Source organism: Stegastes partitus, unplaced genomic scaffold (genome assembly GCF_000690725.1).
Source record: "Stegastes partitus isolate 25-593 unplaced genomic scaffold, Stegastes_partitus-1.0.2 Scaffold1061, whole genome shotgun sequence".
In the NCBI taxonomy this organism is placed as follows: domain Eukaryota; kingdom Metazoa; phylum Chordata; class Actinopteri; family Pomacentridae; genus Stegastes; species Stegastes partitus.
In genome coordinates this window covers 7612-29654 of record NW_007578792.1, presented here as the reverse complement: position 1 = coordinate 29654, position 22043 = coordinate 7612, and the positions used below count along the sequence as shown (strand labels likewise).

The 22043-nt window shown below is 40.5% G+C and overlaps 2 protein-coding genes across 2 annotated transcripts; one reads left to right on the top strand and one right to left on the bottom strand.

Moving 5' to 3' along the window:
- Nucleotides 1-212: 212 nt before the first annotated feature.
- vars1 (valyl-tRNA synthetase 1) lies at nt 213-12303 on the top strand. Its single transcript, XM_008295587.1, has 29 exons — nt 213-305; nt 1811-2166; nt 2242-2385; nt 2495-2687; nt 2770-2885; nt 3008-3083; nt 3574-3674; nt 3769-3896; nt 4057-4221; nt 4309-4390; nt 4481-4600; nt 5206-5314; nt 5415-5594; nt 5763-5887; nt 6030-6133; nt 6247-6405; nt 7091-7181; nt 7314-7419; nt 7560-7630; nt 8693-8818; nt 8905-9009; nt 9446-9593; nt 9808-9935; nt 10201-10356; nt 10475-10699; nt 10866-10977; nt 11338-11513; nt 11863-12012; nt 12098-12303. The coding sequence occupies exons 2-29, from the start codon at nt 1813-1815 to the stop codon at nt 12164-12166; spliced, it is 3819 nt and encodes a 1272-aa protein (XP_008293809.1). The 5' UTR covers nt 213-305; nt 1811-1812; the 3' UTR covers nt 12167-12303.
- Nucleotides 12304-12401: 98 nt separating this feature from the next.
- Nucleotides 12402-21706, bottom strand: abhd16a (abhydrolase domain containing 16A, phospholipase). The gene is made up of 20 exons (XM_008295586.1): nt 21602-21706; nt 20973-21029; nt 20781-20847; nt 19857-19943; nt 19135-19220; nt 18867-18940; nt 18611-18718; nt 18354-18468; nt 17788-17889; nt 17614-17677; nt 17444-17493; nt 17027-17150; nt 16807-16911; nt 16661-16724; nt 16458-16514; nt 14257-14319; nt 14071-14147; nt 13832-13930; nt 13661-13707; nt 12402-13065 (listed from the first exon to the last, which is right to left on the bottom strand). The coding sequence occupies exons 1-20, from the start codon at nt 21701-21703 to the stop codon at nt 12982-12984; spliced, it is 1632 nt and encodes a 543-aa protein (XP_008293808.1). The 5' UTR covers nt 21704-21706; the 3' UTR covers nt 12402-12981.
- Between the last annotated feature and the right edge of the window lie 337 nt (nt 21707-22043).

Genomic DNA, 22043 nt, shown 5'->3' with positions numbered 1-22043 from the left:
TTTTCGATTTAATTTATTTATTTTTTATTTTTTTTTACATTTTTCATCTGTCTACAACACCTCTTCTGCCACTGGTTGTTGCCGACATTATTTTTGAATTATTAACTATGTAGTTGTTATATGGTTGTTAATAAATAAATACAACGTTTTATTAGAAGTAACTTCCGTTTTGTGGCGGAAGCAGCGGAGGAAACCCGGAACACGTTGCTGTCTCCGTTGCATCAGATTGCGCTAAGGCTGAGAGAGCTCATGTGGCTCTGTGTGTGTGCTAACTAAGCTGACGTCTCTTTCTGTTTCATTCAAAGGTATGTGTAACTTCTTACAGAAATTTAAATGAGCGAGCCCAAGGTTGCTTAAAGACCAACTTTAGTACAAGTTTAAACCAGTGGTAATGTGCATGAAGCCGTTTAATGCTCTCCGTGCATCTACAAAACTCTATTTTTAGTTTGACTGATTAGCTAAAGCTAACTAGCCTGTTGGGTATGACTTCTCATCAGTCTTTGACAGGTGGCAAAGATTCAGTCTACAGAGTGACAAAAAGCAAACCAGCGAGAAAAAATAATTTGAAACGACATTGTTGGTCAGTGTAAACATTTAATTTTCTTTCTTTAGCACGTTTAAACCACAAATGCCACCAAGTTTCTTGTATAACTGCATAACTGCTGTCACAGGTGTTGTGACAAAAAGCGATCCTCTGCCAAAAAATTATTCGCGACTGGTTTCTACACGTCTACAGCTGCTTTCATCTGGATCACACAGTCATTACATGCAAATACACAGAACTTTATGTTCCTGCTCAAAATAAAGGTTAGTCTTTGTCAAACTTGTCTTGTAACTGGATAATTATGACCAAAGAAATGTGCATTTTCCAGCATTATCAGACCTGACATTTAACATTATTCTAGAGCTGCAACAATTAATTGATCAGTAGTCATCTATTAAATGTATTGTCATCTATTTTGATAATTGATTAATTGGTTTGAGTAAAGTTTAGGGGGGGAAAGTTTTCAGACTCCAGCATATTTAATCTAAATATTTTCTGGTTTCTTTACTCCTCTATGACTGTAAACAGAATATCATTGGGCTGTGGACACAACAAGACATTTAAGGACATCATCCTGGGCTTTGAGAAACAGTAATCGCCAATTTGCACCACTTTCCGACATTTTATAAACCACAGAACTAATCTATTAATCCAGAAGATAATCAATCAGCACTGAAAATATTTTTACTTGCAGCCCAAGACGTTAGGTGATATTATATTATTATTTCTGATGTATTAGCTGTATGTGTTTAGTACATCTAATATCTTTATTTAGACTGTAATTAACACAAGTTATGGTTCAGTTTTATATATAAAATAAAGAAACAATCTCTGTTCCAATTATCCTCAGAGTTAAAATCTTAAATCGTCACATTTATGTCTAGAATTGAGTGATGATGATTGATGCATTAATAACATTTTGGTTACAATGGAGAAGCTGCAGCCACTTTTTGGGAAATAAAAATCTGCATTATATGAGTTGAGCTACTCCTTTAGAGCAGTTTTCGCTGGTAAAGGGGACTGGATTGGTTAAAGTACAACATGGAACAAGTGAAATATTGAAGATGGCAGACTGCAATCAGGTTTTGGCAGACGATCACTTTTTGGCACAACGCCAATAAACACACCCACTCCACCAGCCTCATTCAAATACGGAATGTCGTTATTTGTGTGCTTTGTTAAGTGACTCACTGTTCGCAAAAAGTCAATAAAATGTGGATGAGTTTCACTTTGATTCACACCGTACATATTTTATGTCTCCACCAGAGATGGCCACTCTCTACGTCTCCCCTCATCCCGATGACTTTAGGAGTCTATTGGCTCTCATAGCTGCAGAGTTTGGTCTGTCCTCCCGCCCACGGATCATAACAGAGGATCCCCCTGCCTCCCTGAATGCCCGCTCGAGGCCAACCCTGGTGCTGTGTACTGGGGAAGATTGCTCTGTCCTGAGTGGGACCAGTGCTGTGTCTTGGTACTTGGCTTTTCAGGGCAAGAAGACTGGTGTAGATACCAAGCAACAGAGCCAGGTGTGGCAGTGGCTCAGCTTTGCAGACAATGAGCTCACCCCGGTGTCCTGTGCTGTGGTCTTTCCTCTGATGGGATTGCTAGCAGTGGATAAAAAGGTATCCAAATGCGAATTTTGACATCTGAGTAATTCATTTATGTGAGGTCTTACTCTCTGACTTGTGCATTGTCAGGTCCAGCAGAGCTCCCATGCAGAGTTGATGCGTGTACTAAAGGTTCTCGATCAGGCCCTGGAACCAAGAACCTTCTTGGTGGGAGAGAGCATTACCCTGGCTGATATGGCTGTGGCTACAGCTGTTCTTCTACCCTTCAAATATGTACGTCGGCTGTAAGACTTTTTTTGTATATATATATATATATTTGTATTTTATATTTATATTTATGTTTTGGTTTGTTCCTTTGTTTCTCTTTCCTCTTTATTGTTAGGCACTGGAGCCGTCAAACAGGAAGACCTTGACCAATGTTACCAGATGGTTCACAACCTGCATTAATCAGCCACAGTTCGCAAAGGTGCTGGGGCAGATCACTCTTTGTGAGAAGATGGTGCCAGTGACATCAAAGACAAATGCTGCTGAAAATGCCAATCCTGCTGCTGACTCTGCCGACGCCACAGCTAACGGTTAGGAGGTCCCATGTAACAGTTCATAAATATCAGCTAGATGTTACATGTAACATAACGCATATTCTGTTTCTTCTTGCAGGCCCACCAAAGACAGAGGCCCAGCTGAAAAAGGAAGCGAAGAAGAGAGAAAAGCTGGAAAAATTCCAACAGAAGAAAGAAATGGAGGCAAAGAAAAAGGCACAGCCAGTAAAAGAGGTATAGATGCTCAACTTCTGTGAACCAAAATTCTCAGTCTTCTCACATTTGTTCAGTGAATAATACTTTAAACAGATTCATCATAGAATGTAATTTATGTTCTGCTCTGCTTTTACTCCAAGAAAAAAGCCAAACCTGAGAAGAAGGAGCTGGGAGTGGTCACATACACTGTCCCTACACCTGCTGGGGAAAAGAAAGGTGATTATTCACTATGTGGAAACAACTATGGATTGTGTTGTGTGAAAAACTGCTTCTATACAACCTGTGTGATATAAATAGTTTTACGAGATTATCATGTGACCTCATATCTAAATAATAGCACCACATGTGAACAGCGACAGCACACTGGCACAATGTAGATATGGATGTAACATATAGATGTACACACACAGACACACTCTTATGCATGAACATAACACACAAATGACTTCAAGTCTTGCACTGTTGTTAGCAATGTCTTTGCTCATTGTTTATGGCAATTTTAAGCTTTTTTTTTTTTTTAAATGAATGCTTTTTTAAAATCATGTCTTGCTGTTGCACAGCCTTGTGGAACAGTCACATTTTACTGCGAATACTGAAGCATGTGACAAATCATAATCTTGAATGTTCATGTGATGTAGCTTTAGATGCATCAGTCAGCTCTTTCTTTCCCTCCTGTTCTCTTATTCTGTTCTCTTTTTGGTGTCAGATGTGGTTAGTCCTCTTCCTGACTCCTATAGTCCTCAGTATGTTGAAGCTGCCTGGTATCCATGGTGGGAGAAGCAGGGATTCTTTAAGCCTGAGTACGGGGTAAGAAAGTCCTTCCACTAGCATTATGCAAATACAGCAGAAAATGTTTTTATTGATTATTTTAGTCTTCAAATATCTGCCTGTGTTTTTGTAGAGGGCGAGTATTAGTGAGCAGAATCCACGTGGCATCTTCATGATGTGCATTCCTCCACCTAATGTGACTGGATCGCTTCACTTGGGCCATGCCCTCACCAATGCTATTCAGGACAGTCTGACCAGATGGTAACTATAATTGAACTATTCTGCAGCAAATTCAAAGTCACTTTTATAGTGATGCTTCAGTTGCATCATTGGAATTATGTCTGTTCATTTAATCCTCACCTGTGATGTGAAACCCGTGTGTTTGAGCTGATGGAGTTCTTCTCGCATCCTATCTGCGTAGGCACAGGATGCGAGGCGAGACCACGCTGTGGAACCCGGGCTGTGACCACGCTGGCATCGCCACACAGGTGGTGGTGGAAAAAAAACTGATGAGAGAGAGGGGTATGAGTCGCCACGAGCTGGGTAGGGAAAACTTCATTCAGGAAGTCTGGAAGTGGAAGAATGAGTGAGTAAAAGAAGTAGAATATGAAATATTGAAAAGAACTTGCTTAGGAGGAATGCCAGAGTAGTTTTTGACCCTTTGCTTTTGTAGGAAGGGAGACCGTATCTACCACCAGCTGAAGAAACTGGGCTCTTCTCTCGACTGGGACAGAGCCTGCTTCACTATGGACAATGTGAGTTTTGTAAAATTTCTGAACTATCATCTATTTGAATAAAGTCTAAAGTATGTTTCTTAATTCTCATTGTCTGTACAATCTTTTCAGAAACTTTCCTATGCAGTCCAAGAGGCTTTTATCCGCATGCATGATGAGGGAGTGATCTACAGGAGCAAGAGGCTGGTCAACTGGTCCTGCACGCTGAACTCTGCTATCTCTGACATAGAGGCACGTTACACCATATTGAACCTTTTTGGTTAAATGTCCTGCAGTGAGCCTCATTAGATGGAAGATTTTCAAGGCCATTTTCAGTACAAAAGACGTTTAAGAAATCTGTCCGCCTACTCGTTGCACAGTTTCATACTGTGTGCACTGATTAAGTTCTAACCAAAAATACTGAATTTGTATGTTGAAAAGCTTTCAGCTGATACATATGCAAATATATACCTCAGTGATTACTCGGGCTGAGTATCAAAATGAAAATGTTTTGTATACTTACACAACTATGTCTGAAGCACAGACTATTGAAAGCCGAAGCACTGAAAGTAGTTTTAGTTCAATTTACATATTTTTCAAACAGCTGTCTCCTTTTGAAGCCTTATTTTTGTTGGTTGTGCACTGCTTTTAGGCCAGGCAAAATTCTGTTGGTGTGAAGACAAACTTAAGTAAGGATTTTGACATATTTAGTTAAGAAATACATTTTTGTGCAAAAGTGAGAAAATGCAGAAAATAGAGGCCCTATTGATGACCTTGTTATTACTCTGTAACAGATCCATTGAGACAGTGCTGGCCATGGTGTCCTTTTCTAATCAAATCTGCTGTTTGGTTTTCAGGTGGACAAAAAGGAGCTCACCGGCAGGACACTGTTGCCTGTGCCGGGCTACAAGGAGAAAGTGGAGTTTGGTGTCTTGGTGTCCTTTGCATACAAGGTGGTTGGATCAGGTACATAAACTCACAGAAAGCAGAAAAGTTTAGCAAAGACACCGTGTGCTACTTTGATATGACTGTTCTTTACATTTCATGCTCTCTCTCTGTCCTTTAGATGAGGAGGTAATTGTGGCCACAACTCGTATCGAGACAATGCTGGGAGACACTGCCGTAGCTGTCCACCCTGCTGACCCCAGATATCAGCATCTAAAGGGAAAAATGGTGCTCCACCCCTTCTGTGACCGCCAAATGCCAATAGTCTTCGATGACTTTGTGGACATGAGCTTTGGAACAGGTAGGCATGGTTACAGGACAAGGTGACATGCCTGTGGGTCTGCAGCGTCCTTAGAATAAGTAGTCATTACAAGTTGTTATACCAGGCCAGTCTCCTCATTAGAGTTGTTCTTTTCTTTTTTTTTTAATCCTTTGTACCTCTCCTGTCTCTGCACCATTTTCTGTTCAGGCGCTGTCAAAATCACCCCAGCCCATGACCATAATGACTACGAGGTTGGAGAGAGACACAATCTGACCTTCATCAACATCTTGGATGAGAATGGCCTGCTCATTAACGTGCCTCCTCCCTTCCTGGTATAGAGTCTCATTATCGTCCTTCTGCCAGCAGTTTGTGCATTTCCGCTATAGCACAAAAGGCCAGGCCTCTTCACAGATTGCTTGTGGTGGCTATTTTGTTTCTAAAATTTTCATATTTAATTATTCTTTCTGTCCCCAGGGCATGAAACGTTTTGAGGCCAGGAAAGCAGTGCTTCAGGCCCTCAAGGACAGAGGCCACTTTAAAGAGATCAAAGATAACCCTATGGTGGTCCCAGTCTGCAGGTAAAGTTTGTTTTATGTGTGCAAGTAGAACACAGGGTATCTGTGTTTGAAATTCACTCACTTGGTTTCGGTGAGATCCTCTTTTAAGCCCAACTGTGTATTGCCCCTATCAGTCGCTCCAAGGACATTGTGGAGCCACTGCTGAAGCCGCAGTGGTATGTGAACTGCAGAGATATGGGCAAGCAGGCTGCAGACGCCGTCAGAGAGGGCAGGCTCAAAATCATCCCCGATCACCACCTCAAGACATGGTTCAACTGGATGGACAACATCAGGTGATCATCTCTCCCTGATGTTCCTGTTTTATGCTTACAGTTTGAAATAGTTCTGAGCGTTTATGGCCTGTTTATAAAGTGTATTTAATGTAGGGTGTTGTCAAAATAGGTGAGGATTTTTACACTTAAAGTTTTAGCACTTTTGCCTTTTATACTAATTTTTATTTATTTTTTTATTTTTTTACGGAAGTACAATTAAGAATTTTGCATTGAAAAATGAAGTCAAGGGAATAGACCCAGTATTCTTTTTAATGTCACAATAGTAGTGGTACTGCAACTGGTTCTCTTTGTTATTAATTTATCTGTTGGCTTTTCGTACATATTTGATTTAAAAGGAAGAAAATAGAAAAAAAATTCCAAATTAAATTCTTTTTTTTTCCTGAACTCAAGGCGAATTCCCTCAGTGCTTGCTTTGTTTAAGCAACAGCCCAAACATATTTGATCTAGCATCATATAAGACAAGAAAAAGCAAATCACAATTGAGGAGCCAGTACCACATATAGTATGACACGTTTACCAGAGAAATTGAATAAATTATTAATTGATTATCAAAATTGTTGCCAGTTTATTTCCTGTCATCATATCATCAATTAGCCAACTGATTGTTTCAGTGCCAGAAAGTAGATCAATATGACTATTCTAAGCGAGTCCTGCCTCACACTTCACTCATCCATCCTCCTTTCAGGGACTGGTGTATCTCTCGACAGCTCTGGTGGGGTCATCGAATTCCTGCTTACTTTGTCACCGTCAGCGATCCTTCTGTGAAACCAGGAGAGGTAAAATGACTTCTGATGCTGTTGTCTAAGTCTGGAGGCTTTTAGATCAAAGTTAAAGTAATATGCATCCTCCGTTCACTTATCTTTGTTTTTTCCCTTTGCTTTCTTTTGCTGTTTTTTTTCCCCCACGAGGACATGGATGGTTATTACTGGGTGAGCGGGAGATCAGAGGAAGAGGCCAGAGAGAAGGCAGCGCAACGCTTCAACGTGTCTGTCGACAAAATTACCCTCAGACAGGGTAAGATGTAACTGTTTAACTTAGCCTTCTCAGTACCACAGGTATTGTAAAGGTATCTAATCACTTTGTATTTTGCCAACATGCAGATTTACCTCATTCAGTTAATTCTACTCTTAGATAACTTTTGTTCCGTGTTTCAGATGAGGATGTTCTGGACACTTGGTTCTCATCTGGCATTTTCCCCTTCTCTATCTTCGGATGGCCTAATGAGGTAAAAGACTGGGGTCAGCTCTTTGTTGCGTTACACAGAATATTTTCTGCAGTAGAAATGCTGCCATAAAGAAAAGCTTAAAACTGGAGATGTTGCTGTGAGTTCTCGTAACTTCTGTTGATGTTAAAGTTGTGCTTGGCACGTTAATAGGTCAGACTGAGTAACGTTTCTGTATCACTTTGAACACGGCACAAGTCTTAACTAAACCAACACATTAACAGATAAACACGCACAAGCAGCGGTACTTTTAGTTGTGTAAAGTGGTTTAGGGAGGATTTTTCTACATTTCCAGTATCCATTGAAATAGATCACAGAGACACTTAATACACAGTGTGTGTGCAAAAATCACAACACACCTTTGTCATGCTTTTGCTCTACAAATTCAAATCTATTGGGCAACAAAATGAAATGTCCATAATAATAAAACTTTACTGTGATGAAAACAAACACTAACAGCTTAAACATTAATGATACTCCCCAGTAATGAATGTAATCTGTGTTTCTTTTCCCAACAGCAGCTTTCTTCTAGCTGTTGAAAACAAGTTTTTTCCAAGTTTGTTTATTACCTGCAGCATCAGACAGCAGTAGAATCTATACGTGCGTCTCCAAAGACAGAGAGCATAAATTAATTACACTCTTGCAATTATAAATTATTGCCGAAAGGGCATGGAAGGCCCGGACCAGGATTCAACAGCAATCAGCAGACATGTCAGCTGTCATAAACAGAATGGCAGTTTTAGTTTCCAGCTGTTTAGGGTTATTTCTTCATAGTTTATTGCACACCTGAAGCATCAGACAGCGGTAGGATCCATAAGTGTCTCCCAAAAGAAAGAGCTGCCTGCAGTTTTAGTTTTAGTCCGTTATTGCCTTATCGTGTGTTATACATCACTTGGTGTGTTGACTAGTCTTGTGTGAATGACATATATCGCATAATATTATGGAAAAGTGACCCATGTTTGAATCACTATGAGGCTGTTACTTCAACAGATTGATGAAGCCAGCAATGTTCCATGTCCCATGTCTGAAAGGAGCTCATTTTGTTGTTTGTTATCTTCCTCTTAGACCCAGGACCTGAACGTGTTCTACCCCGGCACCTTGCTTGAGACGGGCCATGACATTCTGTTCTTCTGGGTGGCCCGCATGGTGATGATGGGCCTTAAACTAACAGGCAAACTGCCCTTCAAAGAGGTGACACTGATCAAAAGCCCCAATACTGCAACATGACACAACAGGATATCATAATAATGTCTCAATAATGATGCTTTTCTTTTCAGGTTTATCTGCACGCGGTGGTGCGAGATGCTCACGGAAGAAAGATGAGCAAGTCTCTGGGGAACGTCATTGACCCTCTGGATGTCATTACAGGGATCTCCCTGGAGGTAAAGCCTTATTACCCTGTGATGCCTGCTCAGATGTTCATAAGCATGTACGCATATGTGCACATTTGCTCTTCTTTTTAATTCCATTTGAGATGCCTCTGTACCTGATCACCAGTCATCGCTCCACTGAGGCTCACATGTTTTCTGCTTCCAACAAGTTTTTATTGAGTCCATCAATCTCATTACTAGCTTGGGGGGAGATTGCTCAGTCAGATGAAGCAAACCTGTCCTCTAGAGGGCACTGGAGGACCTGTAGAAAACTGAACTTTGCTGTAAATGTTTTCCTTGAAATGTAGTATTCTGCCCTGCTATTACAACAGCCAGCAGTTGAAAGGGTTTTCTTATTCTCAAGATGAAAAGAGAAAATTGTTTTAACACATGGTTATGTTTTTCAGTGCTTTCATCTCACCTAACTCCCCATCTCCCTACCCTCCAGGGTCTTCATGCTCAGTTGATGGACAGCAATTTAGATCCTTTGGAGGTGGAGAAAGCAAAGCAAGGTCAGAAGTCAGACTACCCAAATGGTATCCCAGAGTGCGGCACAGATGCTCTCCGCTTCGCCCTGTGTGCCTACACCAGCCAAGGTGAACTTATTTGTCTTCTTTGTTTTCTTCTTTTATTGTTCCTCCTTTGGCTAGAGGCCTGCATCTCATCCCTTAATAAGAGAAATATAAATAAATATTACAAAACACTGAAAAAAAAAAAAAATCCTGGCAGTTGAAGGTCAACAGTGACAAAGGTTATCTATTTTAAATGTATTTACTGAAATGATTATTTATGCCTGTCTGCATCTCCCAGGTAGGGACATCAACCTGGATGTGAACCGCATTCTGGGTTACCGTCACTTCTGCAACAAACTGTGGAACGCTGTGAAGTTTGCCATGAAGACGCTGGGAGACAACTTTGTACCACTGGAGAAAGCCCAGGTGAGACCAGGGGAAAAGATGAGAGAGCGAGAACATAAACAAAGACCGTTCTCGGCTTATTTAAATTCATTGTGTTACATATATGCCATATTTTGACAAAAAGAATGTTAAGTAATACAGTTTCGTTGTTAACACTGTTTGTCTGGGGGTTTAGTTTACCCAGATGTTGCGCTGATGTTTATTCACAGACTATATGTTGACATTTGGGATGAGTTAAGTCATGTAGACTGAACCTGAAGAGTTTGTCTTGTTTCATTCTTCCCAGTTGTGTGGAGATGAGAGTGTATCAGACAGGTGGATTCTGTCCAGGCTCAGTGCTGCTGTTGGTCTCTGTGACGCTGGTTTCAAGGCGTATGACTTCCCAGGAATCACCACCGCCATCTACAACTTCTGGTTGTACGAACTCTGCGATGTGTACTTGGTAAGAATCAGCAGACCTGGTCCCTTCATCTTAAACACATAAGTTCATGTTTTATTTTCAGATGACTTACTGTTTGTCTTTATATGTGCCATAAGAAAATATTATTACCGTTATCCAGGAAAGTGTGAAGCCAGTGTTCAGTAAAGCAGAGGAAGACAGCAGCAGCCAGAGACAAGTCCTGGTGTGCAGACAGACCCTCTACACCTGTCTAGAGGTTGGTCTGCGCCTTCTGTCTCCCTTGATGCCCTTTGTCTCTGAGGAACTGTACCAGAGGTTACCAAGACGACAACCTCAGCACGATCCCCCGAGCATCAGCGTCACGTCATACCCCGACACCAAGGAGGTGAGATTCAAAACAGGAGAAAGATGTTGATACTCACTGATGTTCAAATCACATATTAACAGGTCCAAATATCATTTACTTTCACTAATAGTCGCAGAAGTGAGTCTTTCTGTGATGGGCTCCTTGTGTTTTTGTGAGCAAGAGGTGTTTCTGTGATTTGCTGTAGTTCTGCTGGCACAGCGAGGAGGTCGACCGTGACATGGAGTTCATCATGACGGTGGTGAAAACGATCCGATCACTCAGGGCTGACTACAACCTCACAAAGACCAGAGCTGACTGTAAGTCGACTAACTCAAACTAAATTCTCAAAGTGCTTCTAAAATTTATTTTAGTTTTGCTCATCACCACCTTTGCTGAGATTTTTGAAACACTCTTTGCCTCAATTAATACGTGGCACTCTACATAATTATTTCCATTGTGTCCTCCATGGTGGGTGGGGCTTATATTCAGGTCCGAAAATTATGGTAGTTAGCCTGTGCCAGATTTACCGTTTTGACACAAAGTATGTTGGATTAGAAGACCATACTCGACCTTTAGGCCATCACATCTCAGTAGGACACATGGGAATCCTCATATTATCTTGTCCCTAAGGAAGTTATAATGCCTTAACCTTTTCCATTTGTATTTTTCTCTGCTAGGCTACCTCCAGTGCACAGACTCTGCAACTGTATCACTGGTGCAGAAATACAGTCTGCAGATCCAGACCTTGTCTTATTCTCAGGCCATCATCCCTCTGGTAGCCAACCAGCCTGTCCCAGAAGGCTGCGCCGTGGCGATCGCTTCTGACAGATGCACTGTCAACCTTATGCTCAAGGTGAGGGCCAGTAATCTGCCTCGTTCTGTCGCCTTCTTTCATCACTGTTTTATATCTGGTGTATTTTAGGCCTCTTATGCTACAGATTGAGTGAGTTTTACCTGTAGAGATATTCCTTCAGTTGCAAATTGGTTGAATTCCCCCCGTTGTGTTTTGTGAAGTTACATGACTCCACACGAATACCCTAAGCCCATCATCGCACATCACCTCTGTGGTATTCTATTTAAATGAGCTCCACTTGAATCTGTGCTCAGTGTTTCTTCGGCTACTCCTCTGCTGACCTGATTTACCGAGATTATCATTTTCAGCTGTTTGTACTTGTCATTACTTCACTTTTTTTGCTCCCCAGGGTCTCATTGACGTGGAGAAGGAAGTGGCAAAACTGATGACAAAGAAAGGTGACTTGGAGAAACAGATGGAGAAACTGAGAGAGAATATGGGGAAGAGTGACTACAAAGAGAAGGTGCCAGCGAAGGTGCAGGAGCAAGATGCAGAGAAGGTGGGAAAAAGAAATTGATTTAATGGTTTCTAAGACTTTAAGGCATTTAAATTCTCAGTAAACAAGAACTTCCTTTCCTTCACAGCTACGGCAGAGCCAAACTGAACTTGAGAAAGTGAAAGAAGCAGTGGAAAACTTCAGGAAAATGATGTAACTCCCCCCTCACCAATATGTAAATCAAGATTCGTTTCCACTTTTTCATGTCATTGTGTTAATTTTCATATTCATTTTTCAAGTTGATTGTAGCGTGGAAGGACTTCAATAAAGCTCTTAGACAAGTGTCTTCAGGGATGCGCTGTTCTGAAGCAATCTATTAATCTAATGCCCTTGTATATCTGTGCAATTTGCTGAACACTTGTATCCCGTAATGAACAAAAGAATTAAATCCCTTCTGTTGAATTTTTATTCAGCATATTTCATAGGACACTTACGACCATCATTTTAGGATACAGTTGTTTTGTTTTCAAAAACACAGTGCCCACAGAAAAGAAATGAACCTGAAACCAACATTTTGGCTGCATTTTTAAACATTCTTCTGACAACATGAGGATTTTTTTTTTCTTTATTTATTGGTTAAACTGTTGCAATGTATTTCTACTTACAGTTGCTTTACAAATACAGCCAAAGAGAGGCAAATGGAAGTAATGAGTAATGGCTTGTGCATTAACACACACAAAAAAAATTGCAACCTTTAAGGAGAGGACACTGAAAAGAATGACTAAACAATGACGGTAACACAAAAGATGTACCATATTTTACAAGTGTTTGGCGGGGAGGGGACCGCGAGACCATAGCTTTCAAGATGCCACTGCAGCAACACTGTACGTGACAACAAAATCTGTCTTAGAAAAATATCAAAATCACAGTAGTACATTCACACCATGCCAGGAACACACTGTCCACACGCAATCCAAATCCTCGGCTGTTGATGTCCCCTCATCCATCCCTCCCCTCGTCCCTCCTCTTCCTTTACAGTCTCCAGGGCGAGTGGAACTCGGTGGCAGGGAGAGGAGTGCAGTGTGTTGTCTCAAAGTTTTGCATGTACTTCCGTGCCTTGGAGAGAGAGAGAGAAAAGACAGCAGGGACGGAGAGTGAGAGGTGTAGGAGGGCAATGAACAAAAAAAAAGTGCAGAACTTGATTATATGACTTTTGGTCTATTTGGCTCAGTGCCTTAAAAAAATCTTGCCAAGCTCTTAGGGGTTACACAGGAGGCGAATAAAGCCTAATTTAGAAGGCATTAGCAGGGGAGGAGAAGCATAGCATTAGATGTAATTGATGGCACTCCTCTTGTTTGATGTTAAATGACTTCAATAAGCTGAGCGCAGTGAAATATATTACACCAGTCAACCTGAGAGCACAGGTGAGTTGGTTACTATGGCAACCGGGAAAGTGTTCCTTCGTGGTAATGATGTCTGAATAGCTGTGATATGTTTGGGTTGTTCTGTTTTTCTTGGGAGTGTAAGGAGGGGGGGAGGTAAAAGATCCTGAAAGAAGGAAACTGGGTGAGGATGAGAGAAACAGAATGTGTAAAAATCTGACTTTGAGAGATGATATAAAGACAAATGGCTGCCCTTTAAACTAGACAGAACAACAACAAGTAAACACACTAAGATGAAGAGCGGAGATAACATTGGAATACTTCCTTACCAAGAAAAGAGCCAGCTGCCGCCTTCCCTCCACAGTCATATCTTCACCTGGTAACATCAAGTCAGAGTGTATAAGAACACTGGGGGTGTGTGTGTGTGTGTTTTCTAGGTGGTACTGTGTGGAGTTTATTTGCCCGGTAAATGTGAGGAAAAAAACAAAACCGTGGCTTACCAACACTCCACGGATAAAAAACATCCCTGTCTGACTGGTAGGACTGCAGCACAGACACACACCAGTCGTCATCCACTTCATAGCCGCTGTACACAGATGCTACAGAGCAAGGGTGAAGTGGCATTACACGCAGTTTCTTGTAAGTCGTGTCCTTGCTTTGAGCAAAACACATTAAGTTCCATATTTTTCATGTAGTGAAATTAAAATGTAAGATGTCATGCAGACATGGACACACCCACCTTCTTCTAGTTGACTGGAGGCTCCCAGCCATTGTCTGACAACTCGGATCCCCTCGTCTGTCATTATTTTGGGGTACCTGGCAACAAAAATGACATTGCCGATTATATATGCGTTACTCAAAGAGGGGTTGAGGGGTTCCAGCAGTGAGAATACTAAAATGAAAGATCTGAAGATGAGGAGACCACCTGAATTGGAGCAGTTTGAGCAGGAGGTCGTTGCCCCTGTTAGACATGATGTCCTCTGGACCCCTGCAACACAGAAAAAACTTAATGTGACTACATATATTTGAGATTTCTTTTTTTTCTTTTTTTTTTTTACCGAGACACAGTTGGGGATACGTGGACAGAGAAGTACTTAGATGTTGAAATATTCACGTAAAATTGAAGTAACTCAAAATTGTACTTAAGTACAGTACTTGAGTACTTTGTTGCTTTTTATCATGGATTTATTTTGCTGTGCACACAAATGTACACAACAAAATTCAACAACTTGTCACATTAAACAATGAATAAATATAAAAAATATATGCAATCCTAAATACTGCTAATAGAAGAAACATGTTGTTCTATGATTCAGGTGAACTTGAGCCTTTACTGCTGGACGTTTTGTGAGAGCTGCTGTTTTGCCAACAGTACTTTGAAAGTGCTGGTTTGTTTCACAGACATGAACAGATGTTGAGTGGTGCAATACTAGAAAAAAAAAAAGCAAATCTCCTCAGTCCAACCATATTTAAAGAATATGAACCAAAAATGAGAGAGACTCATTTTTTGTGGATCAATATCCAAGAAGTATACAACAGATATTGATACAATATCATTTATGTGTTAATATATCAGCTCTCAATAACTGCATGATTTTAAAGTCGACAAATGGAGTATTTCCTCTTGTTAAGAATCTAAAACAAGTATTTTAGGAAGACTGTAGACAATGAAGATTCCACAGTAGAAACTCAATGCCAGCGAAGTGAAAACACCTGGGACTTTTAGTTCGTCCAATCACATGAACATGGTTATGAAATGGCCTGTGAGCACCACACCTCTCTCAGTTTAAACTGATGAGCAGCTTCTCCCTGCATGTCTGCATCATGGCTCAACACTGAGAACAACTGCCAGTAGATTTAAAAGATGTGACTGTGAGACTTGAAGATGGAAAATGACACAGGAAGAAGCAAAAACCAGTGGAAACGCAGCTGTCACAGTAATCAGAATATGTCGACGAGGGACAGTAGTTATCAATGGAAATCTCCTGGATGATTTCACACAAACTTAGTTTCTCCGACAGCTCAGTCAGCGTGAAGGACATCGCATGATGTTAACTTCTAGAAAAAAAAGGCCTTGCTCGCTCTTCAGCACAAAACTGCAAAATTAAAGTGTGTGAAAGAACAGAAATGTGTGCAACTCTGGTACCCTTGATGCCGAGGAGGCTTGAGTCTATCATCAGTTATTAAGGTGCACATACCGAGTTCTTACTATGGGCCCTGTTCTGTTAATGTAGTAAATCTAAACTGCTGGTTTCTGATTGTACATAGGAGCTCATTCCTGACTGTTCAGCTTACAAGTGAAGCAAGTATTTCCAAGGTGCTCTGATAATGCACAGGGGTGTGCTCTTTTCTGTGGTTCCATATGTTGAACTGACATGAATATCAGGTTACCAATATTGTCAATGCAGCAAAGATGCTGCAGTTAAAAGAAAAATCTAAAAGAAGAAATATAGTGATAAACAAATTCAATAAGATGATTTAACAAAAAAGGGGTAAGGAAACTGCAATGGAGAATAAAAACAGTAAATGTGTAAGTGTGTTTGTTTGTGCCAGTATAAAGTATAAAAGTTCACGATACCTGTTATATTCAGTGTTTTAATCATGTGGTTTTTTGAAGGACCTTCTTTGGGGATTCAGCTTCTGGTTTTGTAGAGCCTGAAATCTTTGTGTTTTAGGGGCTAAATTTGAGATGTGTTTAAAATGTACATGTTCTTTTTTTAAACGATAATAATCTACAGGTAGCAGTCTGATTCTGCCATTCATTCATTTGATGGTGTGATATATGAACAAGAGGGTATTTAAGAATAAAAACAAATACTTTAAGTCGATCACGTGTTGTAATAATTCCAAGCTTTTACTATAATGTACCTATTTAACAACAGTGTTAGCAAGATCAAACATTTATTTTTAACTGCTGTATTTAGATGTTCACACAACGGGAAATTATTTAAAGGAAAAACTCCACTGTTGATCAATCCCAATGGTTGACAGGTGAAATTGCTTCAAGAAAAAACTCCACTGGTTCCATACTTTAAAAATACAAAATCCTGTCAACCAAAATATTTCCTGCTGACATTTTACTTTGGTTGGTCCTGAGAGATTTAAAGACGCACTATGGGGACTCACGTTGTGGTAATGATCTCATCTCTGGTTCTCCTGATCAGCAGGACTGGTCCCTGGTATCTGAAGGAAGAGAATTATCAGTAACATCACTATGAGTAATGCCAAACAACAGGTTCAAGTTTCACTGTTGCTCACTGTATTGCATAATATTTACCGACTCAAACATTTCACGATTAGTTTTACTAGAATCAGTCCTCCCCACTCACTTGAGAAGCTGGTCTGCATTGTTGAGGTTCATGTATTGCCTAACTGTGTGCTGCACCAACGGTCCTGGAAGACAACAAAGATGCATAAAACAGTCTGCTGAAAGCAATTAATGAATAGTTTATGATGTTTAACTGCAAGGACTCACTCCAGCTGTCAGGCATGACCTTGAGGGCCAGAGGCAGGAGGTCATCAAAAGAGGCATCCAGCACTACTGACTGGATCTCTGGGTATGACATCACTGCCCAAGTGGCTAAAACAGCAAACAAAGACAGAAAGGGAACAAAAAGAATGAAGACCATGGAGAGACTACATGAAATAACCCACACTTAGAATAAAAAAGTCCTGATAATCTATTGTTTGTGTACCTGTGAATCCTCCTATGGACCAGGCATATATGATAATGTCACTGAGCTGAAAACCCAGTTTGTGTATCGCGAACTGGATCACCACATCCATGGCATTGGCCTCATTCTGGGGAAATGGCACTCCCTGGCAGAGAGATATGTAAAGAAGAAAAAAAAAAACAAGTAAAAAACAACAATATTTATGCGTTGTCAAAGTAACAGTAACACTCAATCCCACTTACAAAACTATGAAGTGCAAAAACACATTCGCAGTTTCCTCACTTGTTTGTCAATCTTAGGAATGTTCATGCCCGCTTGTGCAATACTTCCCCAACTAAAACCAGAATTTTCCACCTGCTGTTGTTTTCCATTGCACTGTTTGTAAACTGAAGCCCAGAATACACTGCATGCTGACTTTGCAATACAAAATCTGCTTACCGTACTGCCTCCAAAGCCAGGGTGGTTCCATCCTAGCACTGAGTATCCACCTGCAGAGTACAATAACCCAAGATTCAAACCATAATTGAAATACAAGACCTTGGGACTGATACAAAATACAAATGCCAATATAACATTTGGAAACTGTTGTAAAGTAGTGCAGTCCTCACCATCCAGTGGAGTGTTCATGCAGCCCACCTCATAGAAGCCTGCATTCCCCTCACAGCAGATGACCTGCGGCAGAATTCAAGAACAAACTGTAACGTGACCAGTGTGACACAAGTTTTATTGGATCCCGACACTAGCCCAAGGCATGAAAACAACAAAGCACTGCAGGCTTTTACCAGAGTCTGGCCATTCCGTCCCCCATCTTTCCTTCGATCTACAAACATGGTGTCGATCTTGTTGCCGTCGCAGGCTACCAGCTTGTTCCTTTGACCATCGTACTGTGACAAAGTAGGGACATAATGACTGACAATGATGTGCGTGTGTTATATTACAGTCGTCCTCAAATGCATTCATACCCTCCCATTAAAGAAGGAAAAAAACATCTGTCACTGAAATAAGAAACAAAAAAAAAGAGCAAATAAGCAGGATGGGACCCATCAACTAATATTTTGTTGAACAACCCTTTGATTTTGGCCCACTGCTCATCAGCAAAGTGTTCTAATTTGTCCAGGACAGTTTTTTTTTTTTTTTTCAATTATTCTTTTAACCACAATTCAAAAGCAATGTCTTATTTCACTAAATTAAAATTTAGCATTTTTTCATTTATTATTACTTTTTTCAGTTTCTAGTTATTTGAGCGACTGTTGTGAATTTTGCCTTTTCTTTAATGGAAGGGTGTGAATACATTTGAGGACGACTGTAAGTATAAAACTTGAGGGAGCAAGTGCTTGTTTTTTGTCACCTCTTCTATTAGTCTAGCCTGGCCTTGCTGCAGCATGGGCCTCATCGCTTTCTGCAGTAAACCCACAGAGCCAGGGTACAGCATCCTCCTCCCGAACGAATGGGCAATGAGGAAACTGGAGGGAAAGAGAGGATGAACAGACAGTGCTTTCCGAACGGAGGGGGATGAAATATGAAGCCGACCAATAAAGCAGACGGTGTACATTGTGTCAGTGCGCTATTACCAGACATGTGGTGTATTGCAGAGCCCACACGTACCTGATGACGTGGCATGGTAAAGTGCGCACAGAGTTGAGGACGCTATCTGCTGCTCCTCTTAATCTGGGCTCTGGCTTCAGCAGAGAAACACCGGCCTTGGACAGTTTCCTGTCACACAAGTCAATAAGCATTTGACCTCAGTAGATGGATTCATTCAGTGTACTTCACAGTGCTTTGAATGCGTGTATTTATAGTAGAATTGCAGTGAACACACGGTTGTTTCAAATGGAAATGAAGTATAAGAGCAAATACTTACGGACTGCTGACTTCTGTCCATTCGAAGTCCGAAGGCCAAAACGCAAAGTCAAAGTCGTAGCACCTCAGCTTTTTCTATGTGGAAAGCGAAAACAAACTGACTTGAATTCAAAGGTTTTTTAGTTCAGATACGCACAAATGAAAAGCTATTAATTTGTCCCCCTTAATTCCTATAACATTATAGTAATAGTTATAGTATAGTATAATATAGTATAGTTATAGTAATAGCATCCATGCTGAGCACCTGCTTTTATTTGCAAAGATCTTACCTTGTTTGCTGGTGTGTGATTTTTCTTTGTTTCCTCAAGAACTGAGATGAACTGAAGATACTCAGAGTTCTTCCACCTGCCCCACCCTTGGCAAGAAATGGAGAGTGCGAAGGGAAGAAGAAGGAAAGCAAAGGCAGACAAACACATAAGTGGGTGAGTCCATGTGAGATTCAAAATACATTTTGAAGAAAAAGCCTCAAGGGTGCATTTAGTATGCTTGGTGGGTATAGACCTTGTTCAGCTGTCTCTGTGGTGACAAATACTTATTGACATGCAGCACACACAGAGTACTTGCAACAAAAAGTTTGTGAACTCTTTGGAATTATCAAGATTTCTGCATTGGATTTTCATAAAATCTGGTCAGATCTTCGTCCAAGTCTCAATTATAGACAAATCTTACTAAAGTAATAATACTGTTGTAGAGTAACTGTACATGAATCACATGTGTCTAAATTCCTGTTTTCAGGGTTAAAACCAGCACTACTTTGGCCACGTCTGCTCTTTCACATAATCTCCTTGTACACAATAACGGTGCACAATCTGACATCACAAGCCAAAAGTTCTCTGTTTTCTGTATACACATTAACACTGCAAACATGAGAGCGGGAGCAATTCCAAAGGGTTCACAAACGCCGCTTTTGTGATGTATGTTGTGATATCTAAAGATAAATTAACCAAATGAGTCATTGTCTGTTCAAGTCAGTTTACATGAGCGGCCTTACCTCTAAGACAGGCGACTCCTAGAAGACACACCAGCACAGTTCCCACATATTGACTCACTGGAACCAACTTACTGCTGCAGATATAACCTAAAAATGAGCAAAGTAACAGTAAGACAGAGATCCAAGCATCCTCACTGTCAAAACCTTCTGAGAAAGACATCTAGTGAAACATATGGAAGTCACGCTTGTTCTGAAAGTATAAGGACACAACGCACCTCAAGAAAAATGGCTTCAGTGTGTTTTTACTATTTACTGTTCTCCCAAAGCTGAGACTGTTTACAAGGTAGTAGCACAGGGCCAACGCACTGACATCCAATAATATGATATGAATCTGGCTGTTTTAAAATCACACATAGCACAAACACATATCAAACAATCAACTTGATGTCCAAAGCTACCTACAGTGTGTTAGACAAACGCTTTTATTTCACCTTTCTAGCAATGTTTAAGGACTTTTGTACAGAGATAACACATTATATCATCGACATAATATTTCACTTGTAATAAATCACTTATCTAGTTACATATTAACAAAATTATCATCTAGCCCTTGCCAGGATGGTTTTCTTTTATAAAAGCAAGTCTGTCCATCTTTAGAACATCAACTAAAGCCTCAATTAACAACATCTATTTTCAATTAATCTGGCAATTATTTTTTTAATGAACAGATGAGTCTATCAAACAACAGGGGGGGGAAATCTAATTAAAATCTATATTAGTTGTCCCAAACATACTCAGCTCATAAAAACGTAACATGACAACGGAAGAAGCTGAAATCAGAGAATGTCTGAGGCTGTTTTTTAATAAGTGACTCATCAAAATTGATTCCTAACAATTTCAGCTCTGATCACAAACACACAGAGGAGTGGAGAATGGAGATACGTCTCCCCATGTTTCCCACCAAACACAATTTATACGACCTACCTTTCCTGTAAAGATAGCAGAGCAGCAGAGGAGAGCTGTAATAGGACAGGGACCACAATGCTGACGCCTGAGAATGGGGAAAAAATATACACTTAAATGAATGAAATCACCACTTCTTTCTGTGGAATTACTACAACAAATAATAATAATAATAATAGTAATAACAATAATAATAATAATAATGATACTCACCCAACCAATAATGCTGTGAGTGTGTTTTTCCAGACTCCTAGGTTGGTAGTTCCATCCCTGGCAACAGAGAAATATTGTTCATGATCACTGTTGCTAACGCCTTTCACATTGATTAGCTAGCGTTAGCCTAGCCGACACACACATCGTTTAAAGAGAAAGGACCACATAATAATAATACCACGACAAATCATCTTTACAGTGGCTCTGTTTTAGTTAACTACGATCATTTTCATTATTCACATTCTGTTTGCTTTTTTTAAAATTTTTTTTTTGCTTTTTCTTCCCGTCTCGACAAACATGTATTTCACTTCCAGCCTCCAAGCTACCGTTAGCAGAACTACTTTGACAGGACTGAAAACAACCCACAGCGACAAGCTACAGTAAGACTGAATGCGAGTGTGAAAAAGATGCAGGAAAATACAAAGTGTGCCGCTGTGTTCCACTCATTTCATTCATTTGCTACCTGCCATCCTGGCTATGCAGCGCGGTGACAGCGGAGTTTCAATAACACACATCTGACACTTCCGGGCCGCAGCCGGAGCTACATTAGCAGCACAGACACGAAATGTTGCTGAATTCTCGCACTCGGCTGTTCTAAACCAAATGCAAAATATATAAGACATCCCTACCCTCCTTCCCGACCTGCCGTCAGGTCGAGACTGCTCCGGTGAACGGTGAATTCGTTGCAGATGAGGTCCTAAAACACAGCGGAGCCACATCCAGCCGGCCATTCTTCCACTGAAATAACTACGGAAGCGCGTCCGGACCAAATCTCAAACGCGAAAGCGCTTAGGAATTTGACTGAAAATGAATTGAAGACAAACTACACAACAAGCTAAATGTTTATTTAAAATATCGATACTTAGAAATAGATATACATAGAAGTAAAATACAAGAGGCACAATACCAAGTGTTTATATACACCTGTGAAAAGACAACAGCCTATTAAGTAGCACACATGGGACAATTTTAGAACCTCATGAGATAACAGTTTCTTCTTCATGACTTGAAAAGAGCAATAGGAATAAAACAAGAAGAACAAAAACATTAAAACAACTGAACAGCATTTCC

What these genes read in the sequence shown, in the direction of transcription:
- vars1 (XM_008295587.1), top strand. Translation starts at nt 1,813, where the DNA reads ATGGCCACTCTCTACGTCTCCCCTCATCCCGATGACTTTAGGAGTCTA. An exon ending in GTCTGGAAGTGGAAGAATGA is followed by an intron (nt 4,222 to 4,308) that starts GTGAGTAAAAGA and finishes TTGCTTTTGTAG; the next exon opens with GAAGGGAGACCGTATCTACC. An exon ending in CACAAAGACCAGAGCTGACT is followed by an intron (nt 10,978 to 11,337) that starts GTAAGTCGACTA and finishes TTTCTCTGCTAG; the next exon opens with GCTACCTCCAGTGCACAGAC.
- abhd16a (XM_008295586.1), bottom strand. Translation starts at nt 21,703, where the DNA reads ATGGCCGGCTGGATGTGGCTCCGCTGTGTTTTAGGACCTCATCTGCAA. An exon ending in AGGAGTCGCCTGTCTTAGAG is followed by an intron (nt 19,221 to 19,856) that starts GTAAGGCCGCTC and finishes TTTCTTGCCAAG; the next exon opens with GGTGGGGCAGGTGGAAGAAC. An exon ending in TGGACAGAAGTCAGCAGTCC is followed by an intron (nt 18,719 to 18,866) that starts GTAAGTATTTGC and finishes CTTGTGTGACAG; the next exon opens with GAAACTGTCCAAGGCCGGTG.